Source organism: Camelina sativa, chromosome 11 (assembly GCF_030686135.1).
Source record: "Camelina sativa cultivar CO46 ecotype springtype chromosome 11, ASM3068613v1".
Taxonomy (NCBI): Eukaryota; Viridiplantae; Streptophyta; class Magnoliopsida; order Brassicales; family Brassicaceae; genus Camelina; species Camelina sativa.
This window is the reverse complement of record NC_141890.1, coordinates 19,163,803-19,183,106: the sequence shown is the minus strand read 5'-3', so window position 1 is coordinate 19,183,106 and position 19,304 is coordinate 19,163,803. Positions and strand designations below refer to the sequence as shown.

Here is a 19,304-nt window from a genome sequence, read left to right as displayed (position 1 = left end):
TAATGTATTAAATAAATTATTATATTAATTTTAATAATAACATTAAGTAGTTTCTCATATATATTATCTTATAACAAATAAATTTATCTTTTATAAAATTATAATTTTCTATTTTTATAAAATAAATTAATTATTTAAAATTAATTAAAATATATTTATATTTTAGAGTTAAATGTTTGGGAAATGCTTCAAATGAGAGCATATAGGAAGAGAGCATATGAGAGCATCTGTAGCTTCTAAATGCTCTCCTAATAAATGTTGATTGGATGATAAAATAAAAAAAAGCTTCTTCATATGCTCTTCCAATCAAGGCTTAGACTTAGGCACATCATCACCTGTTCCGAAAAAACCTGGCCTTCCAAAGACTCCCCGCTGATCCAAGGCAAAATTGGCATCACGGTGAGCCCTGTGGGAGGCAGAACATTTGCACGAAGGCCCTTAGTTAAGAGAGAGGGAGAGAGAAAGTGGAAGTAATGTAACAATATCAGAGGAAAGAGTTTTCTGTAAAACCCCAAATTATTTTGAGTTAAAAAAAGGGCACGAAAGAAAGATGTGGAGTTCATCCTCTCGTTCACCACATCTCTTGCAGCTAACCTAGAAACCTCTTTTTGCCAGGTTGTTTCGCGAAGACAGGGCTCCACAAGAAGCTTTCCATAGGAAACTCTTAAATTTTGGGGGCTGTTGTTACATACTGTTGTTCCCGTTGAAGTCCTGCGGTGAAACTGAGGAAGAGAAATTGATTATAACGTAAATGAATTCTTATCCGTAAACCCTCATTACAATGAATCAAACCCTGAATTGATAAGGTAGGAGTTACAGTTCTCCTCCCTTAACACCCAAGAACAGAGCACATAAGCTCTAAATCCTTTTTACACCTAAATGATCACGCAAGATACTCTCTATGTTTCCTCCCTATCTTTATTTATTTATACTCATGCTTCTCTTTACTCTCGCATAGTGGACAAGATCCGATCAAAGAGCTCACAGTTGGTCATCACAGTTTCTATACGACGCCGGAAAACAAAAGTCCATACTTACCCCGATGCCATCTTATGCTATGTCTTGTTTTAAGCCCCCTTTACAAGCAAATTCAAATCGCTCCCACAGGCTTTTGTTGGGATGAGCTGGGGTAGCATGGGATAAAATCACTTTCCCCAAGTTAAGTTTGCTAGGAGTCTCAGATTTTAAAGACATGGAAGCATTCAATGATGCCTTCCTAGCCAAAAATCGGTTAGAGACTCTTAAATCGGCTAGACTCACTGCTAGCTAAAGAGGCCCAAGACATTAATGGGAAAATATATATGGATTGCAAAGCACCGGTGTTTGTTGACACTTAATCAATCAGTGGCTCCGAAAACGGTTCACTTAACTGTTAGGATTCTCGAAAAGCTGTAGTCAACAATCCCAAATATATTTCAATGTACCAAAAAAAAGAAAAAGAAAAAAAAATGAAAAGAAGATCTGTATCTTCTTAGTAGAACGCCCAATGGTGCGTTACGAAAGTGACGTGTAGAAACCACAAATGTGATATGCATTACATTGACCAAAATCATTCAGAAGAGTGGTGCGGGAAGCTTGCCCAGACGTCTTGCCACGTCATCTTCCCCTCTGCGACTGAGCTCAAGACGGAAGCTGCCTCCTTCAAGCTGACTCGGACTTGATCTTTGCTGTCTCTTTCTCTGATTGTCACCGATGTATCCGAGTCCACAGTAATTGCAAATGGCACTCCAAGCTCATCGCTTCTCGCATATCTCTTCCCTATCGATGTACCTGTTCACATACACAAAAAAAAATTTCACTCGTTTTGCTCCGTTTCAAAATGCTAACAACTTCCAACTTTCAATTTGTTACGTACCAGTCATGTCAATCTTGTGACTGATGCGAATAGAAGTAAGGCTCTCGGAAATGACTTTGGCTCCTTCCTCGAATTGTTGGTTCTGTACAAGCGGGAAAACCATGCACTTCATGGGAGCAACAAGAGGAGAAAAGCTCAACAAGCCCAACTGCTCATCCCCTGCTTTGCCTGGCCTTGTGCTGAAAGAGTGCTCGCTAAGACAATACATAATCCGACCAATCCCAAACGATGGTTCAATCACTGACGGTGTGAAAACCCTCTGGTGCACTTTCGTCCTCTCCTTTGAGATTGACACCATGTTCTTTTTGATGGTCACGTTTTTCCCGAGGGTACACACGTAAAACTCCACTTCCCCTTTGGATTCCAGGGTTGCCTTCATCGCCATAGCTTCTTGTTCCTTCATCGCCTAAACAAAACAATACGCCAAGCATGTTCTTTATTATAAACCATCACCATGGGACAAAGAAACCTATTCAGTAAAACAATACACTTCAGTGTCAGTCTACCTCCAAAGATTCAACCACTTTCTTATGATCTCCCTTGAATGCAATACCCAAATCTTTCTTCACAGGAGTAATCACAAGTTGCTGAAACAAAAGGAGGAGAACCATATTAAGGACAAGTTGTAAAGACAGAGATGATGAAAATGTAGACTAGAATACCTCTACTTCTTTAGGTTCTGCAAATTTCTCTTCAGCCACAAGAGCAACGCCACTTTTTTCCTGCCATATTTACAACAGAAGGATCTACTTTAGTAAACTTAAAATAGGAATGCAATATGGGATTTGAATTATGTAGCTGTCAAACGAAATGATGAGAAGCAGAGATAAAAAGAAAGTTAAGTTTCTTACAGAGTGAGCCTGTAAGTCGTATGCAGACCTATCTGCAATCCCAACACATTCAATCCACCCATATGAAGCCTCAATTTCAGCATCCCAGCAATCTGCTGCATAGTGGGCCATTTCATTTGCTAGATGCTGGCGGAAACGCAGCCGGTTCTTGTCTATGCCAATCTTGGTAAGGAAAAGATAAACTCTCCCAATGAAGTATCCTAGAGTTTCGTTGTTAATAGTTCCCTGTTCGTAATACATATTACAGTTAGAAAAAAAAATTTGTTAAAAAAAGAAAAAGAGGTCTATCTGTGCGAGTGAAATGAGTACTGACCTTGGCAACAGCTTCCCCAAGGCAGATCTTTTTAGCAGATTGGCCAGAGAGTTGGGCCTCTCTTGGAAACATAAGGAATTCCAATTCTGCTACATTAGAGAATTTAGGATGTGACTTATTCTCAGGGTCGACAAAGTGCTCAATTTCTGCCAGAGTGAATTCACGAACTCTAAGAGGCCCTTGACGTGGAGATATCTCGTTCCTGAAGGCTTGACCGACTTGAGCCGCGGCAAAGGGAAGTTTCTTTCCATTGTAGTAATACAAGTCTCTGAAGTTGACAAAAATGCCTTGTGCCGTTTCAGGACGCATGTAACTGAAACACATAAGAAAAACAAACTTGATGAGGAATAAAATCTGAGGAACGAAACTAAGCTCAGGACAAGACAAAATACTCACCCAGGACTCTGACCAGATGGGCCAATGGATGTTTGAAACATCAGGTTGAATGGGTAAGGATCAGAAAGAGGATTCTTAGTGTGGGGAGCAGTGATCCCATACTCTTTAATCTTCAAACCAAGCTCTTGACATGAAAGATCTTCCAAGAGAGCAAGAACATTCTTCAGTTCAGAAGCTTGCTCAGCAGAGATGGTAAGATGATCTTTCTCGAGCTTGTCGTTGCAATAATCCCTGAGCAAGTGGTCAGCGCGGAAACAGGTTCCAGTTTTGTCATCCTTAACCATAAGATCAGTAAACTTGTCAACATGCCCTGAAGCCTTGAGAACAGCCTCAGGTGTGACACTGGGGCATTCAATTTCGAGCATATGCTCCTCATAAACGAAGTGCTGTAAAAGAAACAAACATAAGAAAAACCAAAATCAAAGTAAAAATATAAGTAAGTGAATAAATGAATGAATGATGCTTACTTACTTCACGCCAAAATTTGAGGATATTATTCTTAAGAGCGAAGCCAGGAGGACCATAATCGTAAAAACCAGAGACACCACCGTAAATCTTGAAAGAAGGGAGGTAGAAAGAACGCCGCAGGAGAGTGTTCCACAAGGTTTGTCGGAAAGCTTCACGGTCGTTTCCGGAGCTGAGCTGAGCCGGTTGTTGTTGTTCGGTAGGAGCGTCCATTGGAATCTGGATCGGAGCCAAGGGTATGTGAACAACCGAGCGGGTTTGGAATCGACCATTAAACATTTTGAAAGAGACTTTCATCAATGACTGAAAGAAAGCTGCTTGCTAAGTAAATGATCCAAGTAACAAAACGCAATCCAGATTAACTTGGTGGTGACACAATACTACACACAGTTATGATGACACAATAAATAACTGCTCAAACTTGATTCTCTAGTCCCATATTGGAATCAACACACTACCCAATCAATAATTCGAGACCAAACCAAATCAGCAAACACAAATCGAGACATGCAAAAATATATATAATTTTTTTCCAACTCCAAACAAACACCAAATGAGCTAGAGATGATTATTTATAGCTATAGATGATTGTATTGTTCCCTAAACCAGAAACGAAAGATTAAAAGAAAAGAAAGACAACCCAACTCTCGTTATCAATCAATCTCACAGTTTGACGGGCACAAACCTGGTTGCAACTAAAAGATTCGACACTCGATGAACAGGCTCAATCAATCAGGAACAAGCGAGACGATTTCAACGGCGGCTTTGATGAACCAGAGAGAATCGTGTAAAAAAGATAAGAGGAATCGAAATTTGGGGTTTAGGGTTGTGTAGGTTTGTTTGTGATTTTCCAAAAATAATAAGGCTACTTTTGTAATTGTGTAACTTTTTAAAAGAAACCAAACACCGCATTTTCAAATCTAATCGCTAAAAAAACTAGCAATCTAAAATTTCGATCGCTGCTGGTCACTGTGACTGATAACGTGCACTAGTGGTAGTTGCGTGATAGATAACGTGCACTAGTGGTATAAACACGGACAATTTGAATGGTTTGACAGTTGACACTAAGGTAAGAGAATACACAATTTGAATGGTCTTGTGATGTTCAATTGACGGATTATGGTGGAAATATGGTAAGAGTTTTATGGCACAAGCATGATCGATCTTAGCTATTATCATGGAAGGGTTATTTGGTGTGCGGAGATTGCGTTTGAAAGGTGAAATAGTATAGTGAAGAGATTTCGGGGAAGGTCGAGTCGAGTGGGTTCGTTCGATCATGTCTCATGTTTTCAGCTGGTTTTTCTCATTTGTAAACCACTACTCGGCATTTCGAACTTTCTTGAGGTTTGTAATGCTTAGCTTTCTGCTGAGCCAACGACTACTAAAATGCACTTGAAAACATTATTTCGGTTGACAATTTTGGGTTTACTAGATAGATTCTTAGGAAAAGATAAAGAAATCACGCTACATATTTAAAGAGTTGAATATTGTTCTGTCATATTAGATAACTCAAATTGGACTTCTTGATGGATGGTTTAATAAGACCAAAAGAAGACTTTGTTGTTTCTGTATGAAGACTGAAGACTGAATATGTAGTTTCTTTGTAATTCTTGCTTGTATATATATAGCAGGTGTGGTGTCTTGCTTCTTCTCTCTTATCCAATTATGAAATGATATATGTAAACTCCTTCTCTTTCTTTTGGTCGGGTTGGTAACTTTACCAACGGCTTGTTTCCTTCAATCAAAGCAAAGTTATCACCACTTATTACTTTAATAAGATATGAACCAGATCGAGAGCGTCTAGCCAGTAGTTTGGTGGACTACGTCGTCCATTTAATTTCTTTTATCAGGTCTAGAATACTGACCCGCGCAGTAAGCCATCTGTTAACTGTGAAAATTTGTAAGCATATTTACATTTCTTTATAAACTAGATGAGTATCCGCGCACTATGAACAATTATATTTTTATATATTGAATTCATATTGAATTCAAAAAAATTATGAAATATCATATTTTAATATCTTGGAATTAATTTATTTTATATATTGAATTCAGTTTAGACTGGAAGAATTGTTTTTATGCCAAAATTAAGAAATTTCATATTTTATATCTTTAAATTATTTATAATAAATGAATTGATTTTTTGATGTAAAACTTGTGAAATTAATTTATATGGTAATTATATAACTACTACAAAGTTATTAAAAATGATAAGATTTTGTTTTTAGTATAAAACTATATTTAAATTTAGTGAATATTAAAAATAGTGTATTTAAATTTGATTGTAATAATATATGTCAAAAGAATATAGTGCCACTAGAGCATGACTTTGAAAAAATTTTATTTTATCATATAAAATTTTGTCATTACTCACAGAATATGACGAAATATAACAACAACGCAAAATATAAATATAAATATATATATATATATATATATATATTGTAAATAAAATAGTTTCCTCCAAGCGATTATTAATAAAACAAAAACTGTTGACCGAATGAGAGAATTTAAAAAAAAAACAAAAAACAAACAAATTGAGAAAGAAAAACAAAATTCATTCCTCTCTCACTCTCTCTCTTTATCTATAAAAAGTTCATTCCACTTCCTTTTTGCTTCGTATCATCATCATCATCTCCTCACACTTGGATTTAGCCAATTCCAAATCATACTCTCTTTTTCTCTACAGGTAACAAAAAATCTTCTTTAAATCTCTGATTTTTGTTTTCAATTTTTAGAGAATTGCTATATTTATTTAATGCTGCTTATATATTATATTAGATCATAATTCATAAACAACTTGGCATGTTCAATTTGGTGGATTATGTTACCAGGGATCTTTGTTTCCTCTGTGTCTGTTCATCGACAATGGCACATATCCTTTTTCTTGATCTCTTTCATTTATTAAGATTTCTTTGCTTTACCTTTTTTTTTAATTGTTTAGGTTTCTTTATTTTATTTTTCTGTGATATTATATACTATTTGTTTGGCTTTAATTGAAGCAAACGTGGAAACCAAAGAGAACGTGATCGTGAAAGAGCTCAAGCAAGAGGTAATCATAAGCCTAAGCAACCTAAGAACGATGGATTAACTCCTGAACAACGTCGTGAAAGGTAACTTAGAAGAAGGAGAACACACTGATTAGGTTGTGGAATCTTGAGCTAAACCGGAACTGGTTCTGATTTGAAAACTTGATGTTTAGATTCAATTATATTTGTGAGTGTGAGGTGGGGATTGATGTTAGATTAGATTCATTTCTGATGTTTGTGTTGGTTAATTGAATGCATAAACCACAACATAAGCTGTGTGACATAATAAATTTATGTGGGAGCTGTTTGAAGTTGTTGATGCCTAAATATTTAAGATGAGCTAATTAGACTTTGTTTTGTACAGTTGATTAGAGATGTAAAGTTGGTAATGTTGTTAGATAGATTGGATAATTGTTGGTTATTTATTTTTTATTTTATTTTTTCTTGTGGTGTAGAGACGCAAGATCATTGCAAGAGAAGGCAGCTACAAAGGCAGGACAATCAATGGGGGGAGGAGGGAACCATGACCATGCCCTTCGCGTTGGTGGTAAAATTAAGAAATAAGATGATGGCCATGCAGTAGTAGTAGTAGGGGTTTATGCGATTTTGTAATTGTATGTTATTTATTGGTTGATCATCTGAATTAATTATATATCGCGGATGGGGGAGGTTTTCAAGAGTTGTGTTCAAGTGTGATTCTGGTCTTGGTTTATGAACTTTTTGCTACACGTCTTATTCCAATGGAATGTGTATGTGTTGATGTATCGTTCTTTTGTTTTCGAATTTTCCGGTATTAATATGCTTTGGGTTGTTCCCAATTCTTGGTTTCTACTTCCTATGGTGCAAGTTGTGCATATCCTGGTATAGTGATGTGTTTTTTTGTTCCACTTTCTTGTATTTTTCTTCTTCAATAGAGCCAAAGCTATTTGGAAATGCAAAAAAATAGAATGACCATGGTATTATGGTTTACGGTATAGATCGTATACCATATCAGAAAACATAGACCATATTTTTAAAAAGTTTATATATAACCAAAAAAAAAAGTTATAGCGGAAGTACTATTATAAACCTACGATGGTCTCCATGACTCATTTTTCTATCTCTCGCAACTGGTCCCACGTCTGATTATCATATTGTAAATAGTGAACATACTTAAAACTGAATATCTTTAGGAAAACGTACTAAAACTACATTTACCTCTTATATTTGTTACTTTTAATTTATGGTATAGAATTTATTTTCTGTCCTATCTTATAACAGAAAGTAGTTGTCCACCACTTCTACTATAAATGTACCTTTGTTTATATTTATATATACACTAGCATTTACGCACAAGAGTTAGATTAAGGTATATTTAGGGTTTTTGTGTATATTATCTTTTGGTTATGTAAATTAATCTTTGCGTCTGTTTTTGTAGTTCATTTGTTTGCTTATGTTGTTTTGTTGTATATTTTTTTTTAAATAGGTTTTGAAGTAAGTATAATTTAGTCCGCTATTTATTTTTCAAAAACAGGGATCATCATGTGTGTTTTTAATGTTTTTAAAACTTTTAATCAGAAGTTAACATTGTATAGTAAAAGTTGTTGTTTGGCTGTAGTTGTTAGTTGTGCTTAAATTCTAATTATTTGTCATTTTGTGGTTGGATTGTTATTTGGTTTTTTTATATGTGATTGTGGGTTAGAGTTTTAATTATTTCATATGTACTTAGTAAACTGTGGGAGTAGTTTTTTGTTAATGTTTTAGTGTTTGGAGTGAAAAAGGTTGTGGATTTTATTAAGAAAAGTAAATAAAATCAATAACTTACATTTCTGTTTTTTTTAATATTATTTTATGTTTCAGCCGTTGGGCCCAATTTCTCTATAAAACTTAACTGTAAAGCTTAAAATGTGTTGATCTATTGGGTCATTACTGGTATGTTATTGAGTTGGGAATGGATTAGTTCTCTTTAAAAATATATATGATGTCCTCGTGAACGGATAGAGTTTAATATTTTGAATTTAGGATTTAATTTTGAAAGATTAATTAGTGTTATTTTTGGAAATTTAGAAATATTGTGCTAAGTTTGGAAAAAAAACTTATTTTGATGCTATTTTTAAGATTTTCTCAAAAAAAAACCAGAATAAGGTGTATGATATAATTGAATAGAGTTTTCTTATGTTTCTTTGCCATATATGGGTTATGAAATTTGTTACTTTTGTTTCATACAAGTTCCTCGTCAATGACTCTCCAAAAGTGATGGAGACATAAGCTCAAGCATCACCAAATTATTAGAATTCCAACTATGTATTAACCGTTTAGGACAAAATCGGGCGAAATAAATTAAACCAAAGCACCTCTTATATTAATAAATATATTTAAAGTTTTCCATATATTTTACTTAGTTTAAGTATTGGGAGATTATCAAAAATAGCATCAAAATAGTTTTTTTTCCAAACTTAGCACAACATCTCTAAAATTCCAAAAATAGTACAAATTAATCCCTTAATCTTTCAAAATTAAATCCTAAATTCAAAATACTAAACCATGCCCCTCAAAACTATACCTTAAATGTGAAATTGAGAACCCAAACCTAAAAAATTAATTTTAAATATTTTAATGTGTTAAATAATGCTATTTTTGGAAGTTTGTCTGTGTTATAGTTGTCCATAAAACTTGTTTTAATGCTATTTTAGGGTATTTTTCTTAAGTATTTTGGTTATTTTAGTCCTAAAGTAAAGATATATTCGAGTTTCTAATTGTAATTTTGGGATATTGTTGGGCTTATCTCTAATGACTAGGAGAATAATTAGAATATTTAAAATTTTATATTTTGGTTTCTGAAATATATATAGTATTTTTAAAATGGTTAAATGTTAACAAATGTATTTAAATTTTTTCATAAATTTACAATTAGTTTGGTTAAAAAATAACTGATGTATCAGATTTTATCATTTTAATTCCTTTTAATTTTAGGTACTTGGATTATATGAACTTTAAAGTTGTATTATCAATTGTAATTTATTTAAAAAAATATATCTTTCCATGTCCGAGTTTCAAAATTTGCTTGTACAATATTATGTAGGCTTCAATTGGTAACCACATTTTAGGAAAAGAATGAGGAGGAATGTGATATTCCTCTTTATTCCACAATTTTTTTACCATTTGATAGTAATAATTTTTCCTTTGCATTCCTCTACCTTCTAAAAAAAATAAGGAACAATAGAACAAAAATGTTCATCCCCAAAATTGATGAGTAACAAATAGAACAGAAAAAGAACAAATATTAAAATTCGTTTTTATATTTTAAAATAAATTTAAAATAAGTTTGTTAATAATATTCAATTATCTAATATAATAATTTTCTTATTTTCATTATGTATAGACAGAAAAAATAATTTTGACTTGAATTTCATGTTAAACTAATTTTAAGGCTATTTGAAAACTATATATGAATAGTAAAATAAATTCAAGAGAACTCATGTTTATATCGTAAATAAAAAATAAAAATATTTTAAATTACCTTTAAAATTGTATTGTAGGTTAATAATTATTAATATTTAATATGACATATCTAAAATTTAATTTACAATTTTTTTCTAAAAACAAATGTAAAATTCATTGTAAATACATTAGAAGTAGTATTAGTATTATTATTGAATTTGATTTATTTAATATTTAATATATTTAAAAAGATATTTTTATTATTTAGTTACCATTTACTATTTAGTTCATTCTCGGTAGATTTTCTTTTTATTATTCAAAAACTGTTTATTCCATTCCGGATTGTTCTTTTTGTTTCTTTTCTTTTTGTTCTTCTAATGTATTAAATATATCTAAACTTTTTCATAAATTTACAATTATTTTGGTTATTTTGGTCGAAAAATAACTGATATATTAGATTTTGTAATTTTAATTCCTTTTTTAGATAGTTGGAAATTTGTATTATCAATTGTAATTTGTTTTTTTTATAAAGATTATCCTTCAAGTCCGACTTTCGAAATCTGTATGTACAGCATTATGTTAGATCAAATAATAAATGAATCAGTGAATGTCATTGTAACTCTATTTTAATTAATCTAATAATAAAGTTAATTGTTAAAAAAAAAAAAATATTGTTTCATACAAAACACATGCCACCGACATCGGTTTCTATGACTTCTAATCAGAACAGTAACAACGACATTGATTTCATTATTTATAGACATACTTTACATACAAATTTTCAAAATTAAACCTTTTCAAAACCCTAAGCTTCCTTCTTCTCTCAATCGAGGGGGATTCATGGATCTCTTCAAATCAGTTCTCTCCGAGTACGATCATGAACAACAACAACAACCAGATGAACCCACAGGTTCGTCTTCTTCTTCTTATTCTTCTTCTTCATGGAGCTTCGGCAATCTAATCAAAACCCTAGCGACAAAATCCGAATCTGTAATCGGATCATACCGCCGCGATTTCGAAGAATTCGGATCCGAGTTGAAGAAAGAAACCTCCATAATCCGACAAGTAGCTTCGAGATTACCCGATTCCCTCGAGATCGGCGCCTCCGTCGCTTCAGAGTCGCTCGAATCCGTTGGTCAAGCCATCGACGATATCGGCGCCTCCGTGTGGAAATCAACGGCCAGGATCATCTCTCATGGTAAGGAGTCTCTGAAAAACCACCACAAGGCTCCGATCGTAACCTTAGCTTACCTGTGAAACCCTATAGTCGTTTCGAGATGATGTTGCTTGCGATACAATCTGATCAAGGCACGTTCGTCAGAGAGCCTGATGATTTAGTTGATTTTGAGAATTGGAGTTTACGGTTTAAGTTAGAGGAGAGAAGGAATGAGATTGTTGGTTTATTTAATGAGAACAAAGGTGTTAAAGAGATCTATGAGGAGATTGTTCCTGCTCAAGTTAATGCTGAGACTTTTTGGAGGAGGTATTTTTATAGAGTGTATAAGCTTGAGCTTGTTGAAGAAGCTAGGGTTAAGTTTGTGAATAGAGCTATTTCTGGCGAAGAAGAGGAGGATTTGAGCTGGGATCTTGATGATGATGATGAAACTAGTGGTGAGACTTTGTTGAATCCAGGTTCAGAGACTGTGGTTTTGGAGGAGGACAAGGTTGGGAGCAGAGCAGTTTCGTCTAAGGATAGTGATATCTCGGTGATTTCGACGCAGCCTTCGTTACCTGAGGTTGAAGATCTTGGGTGGGATAAGATGGAAGAAGATATCAGGAGCAATGAGGGTAGGAGTTTGGAGGCTGGTCAAGGGTCTGAGGTGAAGTCTGGTTGGCGAAGACGGGTCAGTGTAGCAACAGATGAAGATGAGGATTTATCTTGGGATATTGAAGATGAAGATGATGACTCTTTAAAACAATAAACAGAGGCTTACTTGTGTTGGCAAGATTAGTGTGATCGATGCTGAAGATGGTTGGTTAGTTTACTAAAACATGAATTGCAAAGCTTTCTTCTTATACATGTTTATTATTATCGTGAACAATTTGCACATAAATACATAAAATGCATATACAATTCTTCCTAAACAAAAATTGTTTGTAAGAGAATGCGAATTGCAAATATAGAGGAACAAAGCTGAGGTGGCAGCCACCACCACGTAGGGGAAGCTAACACATACTAACTTAAAACTTGTGTAAGATATATTCACATATGTTTTCTCTCTCGTGCTGTCTCTTCTTACCACTGCAGTTTGCTAAGAGCAAACATGGGGAGTTCTCCAAGGAGAAACCCAATCACAAGCTGAAATGTTTGTTAGAATCAGGATCCTCTAATTAGTCGCCGGATTCACATTCTAACAAAAAATCACTTCCCTGTAAAGATTCGTTAACCAGAGAAATATTTTACACTACATTCAATGTTAATAGAGAACATAAAGCCCAGTTTAAAAGTAGTTGAGTACTGTCTTCTTCATAATCAAGTTCCAAACTCAATTAAAAACCAAAAAAACAAACATAAAGCCCAGAGAGTCTTATAGCTTCCATAGTCTTCCCCTTTTCCATCTGAAGATTGCTGAGACCGGTGGTTTCCTGAAAAATCACCAAAACAATCTTAACACATACAATGATTGCTTCTCTTGAATGGATTAAGAAGGCAACGGAAGTTCAGCATTAGCTATACTTGTAATCATACGCAAGAAAAAAAAAAAAAAAAAAAAGACATTTTCCAACATTATCAGGTTGAGCTTCCTTTGATTTACAACAGTCCTCAAAAGACATCAAATCACCAACGTCTAGCAACTCTATCTTGTGACCATTGTGGAAAACATCACCAGATAGTGTTTCTGAAGTAACTTAGTGATGTTCTTTGCCTAAATATCGATTCTAATATTACAAGTATGTTCTTTGACATTAGATGAATACATGAAGAGAGACTAAAGAGCTAGCAATGCATTAAGATGGCATGACTACAGGAATAAAGACTAAGAAAATAATCAAATAATAGACACTGATCTGATCCGTAAAGGAAAAACAAAGGGTGATCCAGATCAAAACTATCACAAACTGATGATCATACAAACAAGTTCCAAAAAAAGTGTAGATTGATCGGGTACATAAGAAAATGCAGATCAACAAAACAGAGGACTAGTCAACAGAATCGAAGAAACTAACACTATCAAACGTAGATTTGAAGACAGAAACGACAAGTCTTCTAGAATTATGCAAACACAGCAAAGACTACGAGCATAGTGAAATAAGTGCAGACACTGTAAAAGAAGAAGTGAAAAAAAATGCGAGAGAAGACTTAAAAACACCACAATACAAACAAGATTTGTACCTCTAGTTGCAGCTACAACTCAATGACCAGATTCAGGTTGATACCGAGAATCTAGATGCACCAAAAATAAATAAAGTTAGTTAGATAAACGATATATCCATCACTGAACATACATCGAAAAAAGTTAGAAAAATAAAGAAGCAAATTACCAAGTGACTCCTGAAAGTCAAGCTCTTCCAACATTTGCTCTAAGCTAGGAAGTTGTGGTTCAGACTGTAAGGAAGTCCGCAACCATTGTTGTGTACATATCAAAGCTTCAGTTACGTAAGGAGTCAACGAACTTCTATAAGGGTCCAAGATTCGACCACTAGTACAAAAAGCGGACTCAGGAGCAAAAGAAGACATTTGAATTGCAAGAACATCTCTAGCCAATTCTGACAAGACCGGGTAGTTCGGGCTTCCACCATGACAAAACATCGTAATCTGATCTTGAACCCCATGGCTCAATGCTTCCTGTCAAGTAAATATCTAGCTCCTTACCTACTCGTTCTTCTCTCATTTTCTTAAGCATCTTGTTGTACAAAGATTCACTGCTTATAAACCAATCTGGTAAATCAGACATAACAACACTTGATTGCTCAGAATCGCCATGATCGCTTTGGGTTGCAGCATCATCATCTTGAGACTGGTTATCCTGGATTATGATATATTCTTCATATAGATCTTGCATCGCACTCTTAACTGATGATGTAAGATGATTACCTTCCAAACTATCTTTACCATGGAGCATGTCAAAGCAAAGTGAAGCAAACTTCATTTTCTTCCTTGGATCAAACACACTAGCAACAATCACAAGTGGATTCTCAGTGCTTCTCAAACTTGTCCCTTATACTTGTTGCTTGTTTCCGTAATTCTTCATCATCTTCCTTACTTAATTCGATTAGATTCCAATCAATAGTGGCAATCTCATTGTAACCCTTCGAAGAAGCAGCTAATTTAGATTCTGAAAATCCCAGTGTACAATTGAAAAAGATTCTGAGAAACCCTACCAACCTTTTCACTTCATCCCAAGTAGCTGAAACTGGCGGTCCAACCCGTTTTTTTCCAGTCTCCTCCTCTATTTCAAGAAAATATTCACCATAAAGCTTGTCCTCATCCAACATCTTCTCAAAAGCTACCCTTGAGTGAAGTGCAGCTACCAACATAAGATACGTGGAATTCCACTCAGTAACGCAATCCAATGACAAGCTACCTTTAGAATCCTTCCCCGTCTCTACATGCATCTTGAATGACTTTAATCTTGTAAATGATGACTGCACATACTTCACCGCATTCCTAACAGCAACGATACTGTCACTCACATGATCCAGACTCTCTTTTACAGTCAGATTCACGATTTCCCCACAACAACGCATATGCAGAAACTCACCATCTTTAACTAAAGCATTAGCTCCTTTCAACCGCATAGCCTCCTTGAACAAGGTCAGAGCCTCATCATTACCCTCGGCATTATTAACTGTGACTGTGAAGACTTTCTCAATCCCCCACTCATCTAAACATTCAATAAGGTGTCTTGCAATCGTATCTCCTTTCTTATCTGTAACAGGCTTAAAGCTAATGATTCTCTTCTGCAATTCCCAGTTTGCATCAATCCAGTAAGCTGTTATAGCCAAGTAACTACATGAGGTAGTAGGAGCTTCCCATATATCGGTCGTGAGAGAGACTCTCTTGTTCTTGTCAGCAGCAAACAACTTCTTCAAAGAAGCCTTCTCTTGCAAAAACATTGCAGCAATACCACTAGCAACTGTCTGCTGTGATACATGGTCCGCGTACACAGGGAGTGCCTTATGACAGAATCTCTTAAATCCCTCGGATTCAGCAAAGGAAAATGGCGCCCGCCAAGAACAATCATCTCATTGACTGATCTCCTGAAAAGATCTGGATCATATTTAAGATTACCGCTACCATCATCATCACTACCACAACAACGACCAGTGCTCTCTCTATCAAGTTCAACGGGAGTAAAGTGTTGCCATATATCAGATATCTGAGCAATCTTCATCCTTGATTTTGGTGGAAGTTCAGAACTTGATCTTTCAGTTTCTGTTCTTTTCTTTCCCACACTAGTCTGAACTTGAACTTGTTCTTCTTCTCCTTGAACCTCTTCATCAAGTAAGTCATCGTTGTTGCCATGACAAGAAGGCGAAGACATTATCTACAAAAAATTTCAAAATGCTCAAATCATACTCATCACAACAGCAAGCAGATTCACAAATCATTATCTTATAACATCACATCAGAACTCTACAAGTGAGAAAGAATAAAACTTTTTTTAAGTAACTGTCTTGGAGATGAGGGTCAATTGAAATCGAACAAACATCAACGAAAACACAAACCTTTACCCACGGAGGTGAGAATAACTGTCAGAAACTAAGGCTCGGACCGTCGGAGATAAGCAGCTTGCAAGTTCTGATGGAAATGAGACGCCGCCGCAAGTTTCGACTTAAGAGAACCAAAAAAATCTTAGGTTAAGACATTTAAGTTGTTTCATTTTCGGTTAGTTCGGGTACCCGAACCGAACCAGACTGAACTAAAACTTCACAGTTGCGGATCGGTTCTCATCCATAACCCGAAGTCAAATCGAACTTAAAAAACATTTCGGTTCGGTTCGGTTCGGTTCTTCAATCAAGATTAAAGAAGGAGAAGAGAAGAGAACCGAACTGTCTTGAGCCGCCGCCGTCGTCACTCGTCACCATTTCCGCCGCCGAACGGTATGAAGAGAAGTCCTAGCACTTGTCATAACAATTGTAATCAAAGAGAATCTTTAAAATCATCGACACCAAAAATGAATGACATGTTGATTCTTTTGTTCATCATAGTAGAATCTTGATTACTATGGTCACTGAGGCCGTGTCAGTCGTTTACAATTTGAAACAGCTTCCACGAAACTGTTAAAATGAACAAAAAACAAAAATGGAGTTTGAAGATGACTCTGTTAAACAATCAACAGACTTACTTGTGTTATAGAAAAGGCATCTTTAAGTGATCAGTGAACTAACTACAGATGCCTTCTCTATTATGGTCTTTGACAATGGTACGTACATAAAACCCAAATTCAATTCTTACTAAACGAAAATGATTTGTATAATACTCTGAGAATCAGGTGAATAAAATCGAAGAAATGTCACAATTCAAAACACAAAACAGTGTTTCTAGGAAAAGTCAATTGAGCAAGTTAGTGTGTATATTCATTCTTTGGACATAATACTCTAAAACAATATAGGCCATTAGTATTGATTGGCTGAGTACTATATCTGATCTTTTTATATGATCTTACATCTTTCTATATTGAGTAGTAGTAACAAGAAGAGCTAATCTTTGCTGGAGTAGCGACTGCGAATGTAGAGGAACAAAGCCGTGGATGCAGCCACCACATAGGGGAAGATCGTCCATATTCCCTGCACAAGTATAGGAACCAAAACTTCAAACTTGTGTAAAAGCAATTTACATCAGTTCTCTCTCTCTTACTCTACTCACCACTGCAGTTGCTACTGTTGCAAGAGCAAACATGGGGCGTTCTCTAAGGAGAAACCCAAACACCAGCTGAAACATTTGTTAGAATCAGTATCCCATTTGTTACAAAAAAAAAAATCGAAATAGAATATATAAAAGAAACGCAGGTAAACCTGAAGTGGAAGAGTAATCAAGCCGCCACAACAAACTCCTGCAAAGAAACACTCTGGAGATATTCCCTGTAAAGGTTCATGTATATGATAGGTGTGGTTAACCATATGCTACATATTGAATCATCAACTCCGCAACACACTTACAAGAGCCCCGGCAAAGAATGCTGTAGGATTCCTCATTCCCAGAGAAAATCTTTCCACTGCATTCAACACAATATAAAAGTCATTCAACACATTCTAGAAAAATCTTTTCCACACTGCATGCAATTTCCTACTTACCAAAACCTGAGAGGTTGCCATACTTTTGAACAGCCTGAGTAATGCTCATCGCTTTCTCTTTACCTATTCCCAGCTTTATATAAAAAGACCAGTACCAATGCAAAAATGGAGACAGACAATCAGCTTTTGGATACATATTTTAATTGGGAAATAATTAACAAGAATGGATTAACCTTTGAACAAACATCATCTGAAGCTCCACTTTGTCTGAAGAGCTTCCCAAGGTAAAAAGGTATCATATCGCTTATACAAACCCCCCTTTACCGATTATATTGAAGTTGGCAGCAAAGACAACAAAGAATAAAGCTGGATGATGATGTTACGAGTCATGTGGCCTATGTTGTTTTTTAACCAGAGATATATAGCTTTTTTTTACCAGTAAACCCATGAAACTGTAGACAGTATATAAGGAGCATTCCGAGAGAAAGACTCAACAAAGGATTGCCACGTCCCATCCAGAGTTAACATCCGTGCCAACGTGATTCCAACCTGACATACACATTTAGAGGAAACTCTTATCAAAATGAAAGCTCACTAGAAGCATTTTAACCAATTGGAAGATGAAACAAAAGTACCAGCATAAAGCACAGACCCATATATTTAGCGCCTCTTCGCTAATAAAAAGCCCGCACCCGGCTGCCATTAGCAACCAAAAGTAAACCCATCTGCAAAAAGAAGACACTGGAGGAGAAACTAAAGGGTTGTTTTAATAAACGCACAAACAGATTCATAAGAAAAGTAACTCTAGAGGTAGATAAGTGGCTAACCCGGGTGCATTTCCTGGAATCATGAACCTGTTCCCAAAGGCATTAAACGTAAAGCCTTCTGAAGATGATGATGAAGCTTTGGCAAGACTCTTAACCTCCTCAAAAGGTGAACCACCAGAGCCCTTCAAGGTTAGACATATTACTGTAACAACCAGAGCCAATCCTAACCCCATACCTAACTTTGCTATGAATGGGACTCTCTTTACAGAAACTCCTGCGGTTTTTTCGTTTTTAAGCATCTCATTGACATTCGATTTCTCATCTTCGCTATCTCGAGGCTTTGCTGAGTCATTACTTCCTTTCTGAAAGCTTCTTACTCTGACCCTGACACAGTAAGAACATCAAATGCTAAAGCAAACAAAACCGACAAGGCGAATATGTTCACGAGCCATACCTCAAAACCAAAAAAAAACGTTATTTTTTTTTTTGTTTTCCTAATTCCAGTCAAATTAGTATCTAACACCTACACAACATTTTCTTAACATTTCAGACTGTTCCAAGAAGATTCCGCAAACTAAAAACTTAATCTTTTGCTTCTATTTGATTATAAAACCTATCGGAAAATTCGAAATCCCCTTTCTATATATATCAAGAAGTATAAAAAAAAACCTGTAAGAAGGAGGAGGCTTGAAGAGGTGAGAAACCGAGAAGGATCCATACAAAGATACTCTGGAGCCCTTGAAGACAACAAAGTTCTGAGGTTTCGGGAAGCTTAGGAAAAACCCATTCATAGGAACTGCCATGGAAGACAACATTTCTTGGGATTTCTTGGGATTTGGTTCCAACGGGAGCTTGTTTTTGACTCTTTCTTCTGAGTAATACGCATTATTCTCTCTGTGTGATTCAAAGACCATCGATTTATTGGAACGTTCTGTACCAGAATATCCCGTAAAATAACCAAAAAAAAAATAAAAATATTATTTTCGACATAAAATTTTGGGAAATTTATTTCTACTAAATCGGATACCC

General features: G+C 35.4%; 3 protein-coding genes, 1 long non-coding RNA gene and 1 pseudogene across 17 annotated transcripts; 3 read left to right on the top strand and 2 right to left on the bottom strand.

The window, feature by feature from the left end:
- The first annotated feature begins 212 nt into the window (after positions 1–212).
- LOC147934233 (uncharacterized) lies at positions 213–2,985 on the top strand. The gene is made up of 2 exons (XR_015570926.1): positions 213–806; positions 959–2,985. It is a non-coding gene; the product is annotated as an uncharacterized LOC147934233 (long non-coding RNA).
- On the bottom strand, positions 1,346–4,821 carry LOC104728163 (glycine--tRNA ligase, mitochondrial 1). Of its 3 annotated transcripts, none has more exons than XM_087471628.1 (9): positions 4,566–4,821; positions 3,887–4,099; positions 3,416–3,801; positions 3,020–3,332; positions 2,707–2,931; positions 2,518–2,577; positions 2,362–2,442; positions 1,856–2,261; positions 1,346–1,770 (listed from the first exon to the last, which is right to left on the bottom strand). In XM_087471628.1, exons 2-9 carry the CDS (start codon positions 4,091–4,093, stop codon positions 1,550–1,552), a joined length of 1,899 nt encoding a protein of 632 aa, XP_087327754.1. In that variant the 5' UTR covers positions 4,094–4,099; positions 4,566–4,821; the 3' UTR covers positions 1,346–1,549. The 3 variants fall into 3 exon arrangements, with proteins under 3 accessions (XP_087327754.1, XP_087327756.1, XP_087327755.1); XM_087471630.1 differs by having other exon boundaries at positions 3,887–4,201; positions 4,566–4,724; XM_087471629.1 differs by having other exon boundaries at positions 3,887–4,183; positions 4,566–4,712.
- A 236-nt stretch (positions 4,822–5,057) lies between these two features.
- LOC104723922 (uncharacterized) lies at positions 5,058–7,740 on the top strand. Its single transcript, XM_087472553.1, has 4 exons — positions 5,058–5,097; positions 6,476–6,569; positions 6,883–6,993; positions 7,365–7,740. Exons 1-4 carry the CDS (start codon positions 5,058–5,060, stop codon positions 7,471–7,473), a joined length of 354 nt encoding a protein of 117 aa, XP_087328679.1. The 3' UTR covers positions 7,474–7,740.
- Positions 7,741–11,080: 3,340 nt separating this feature from the next.
- Positions 11,081–12,420, top strand: LOC104723923 (uncharacterized; annotated as a pseudogene).
- A 4,392-nt stretch (positions 12,421–16,812) lies between these two features.
- LOC104723925 (uncharacterized) lies at positions 16,813–19,304 on the bottom strand. 12 transcript variants are annotated; one of them, XR_015571913.1, is made up of 10 exons: positions 18,945–19,249; positions 18,336–18,659; positions 18,161–18,233; positions 17,945–18,057; positions 17,742–17,826; positions 17,569–17,631; positions 17,434–17,489; positions 17,290–17,355; positions 17,141–17,206; positions 16,813–17,061 (listed from the first exon to the last, which is right to left on the bottom strand). XR_015571913.1 is itself a non-coding variant. In XM_087474220.1 (10 exons), exons 2-10 carry the CDS (start codon positions 18,343–18,345, stop codon positions 16,975–16,977), a joined length of 645 nt encoding a protein of 214 aa, XP_087330346.1. In that variant the 5' UTR covers positions 18,346–18,659; positions 18,945–19,304; the 3' UTR covers positions 16,813–16,974. The 12 variants fall into 12 exon arrangements, 7 of the variants coding, with proteins under 7 accessions (XP_087330346.1, XP_087330344.1, XP_087330348.1 ...); XR_015571915.1 differs by having other exon boundaries at positions 18,336–18,653; positions 18,945–19,215; XR_015571912.1 differs by having other exon boundaries at positions 17,290–17,342; positions 17,569–17,641; positions 18,336–18,653; positions 18,945–19,214.

Coding starts and splice junctions, on each gene's coding strand:
- LOC104723925 (XM_087474218.1), bottom strand. CDS start 19,189: ATGGTCTTTGAATCACACAGAGAGAATAATGCGTATTACTCAGAAGAA. Junction 17,490..17,568: donor TGGCAACCTCTCAGGTTTTG/GTAAGTAGGAAA, acceptor TGTTGAATGCAG/TGGAAAGATTTTCTCTGGGA. Junction 17,356..17,433: donor CATTCTTTGCCGGGGCTCTT/GTAAGTGTGTTG, acceptor GAACCTTTACAG/GGAATATCTCCAGAGTGTTT.
- LOC104728163 (XM_087471630.1), bottom strand. CDS start 4,177: ATGAAAGTCTCTTTCAAAATGTTTAATGGTCGATTCCAAACCCGCTCG. Junction 2,578..2,706: donor ACGACTTACAGGCTCACTCT/GTAAGAAACTTA, acceptor TAAATATGGCAG/GAAAAAAGTGGCGTTGCTCT. Junction 2,443..2,517: donor CAGAACCTAAAGAAGTAGAG/GTATTCTAGTCT, acceptor CTTTTGTTTCAG/CAACTTGTGATTACTCCTGT.
- LOC104723922 (XM_087472553.1), top strand. CDS start 5,058: ATGGAAGGGTTATTTGGTGTGCGGAGATTGCGTTTGAAAG. Junction 6,570..6,882: donor TACTCTCTTTTTCTCTACAG/GTAACAAAAAAT, acceptor CTTTAATTGAAG/CAAACGTGGAAACCAAAGAG. Junction 6,994..7,364: donor CCTGAACAACGTCGTGAAAG/GTAACTTAGAAG, acceptor CTTGTGGTGTAG/AGACGCAAGATCATTGCAAG.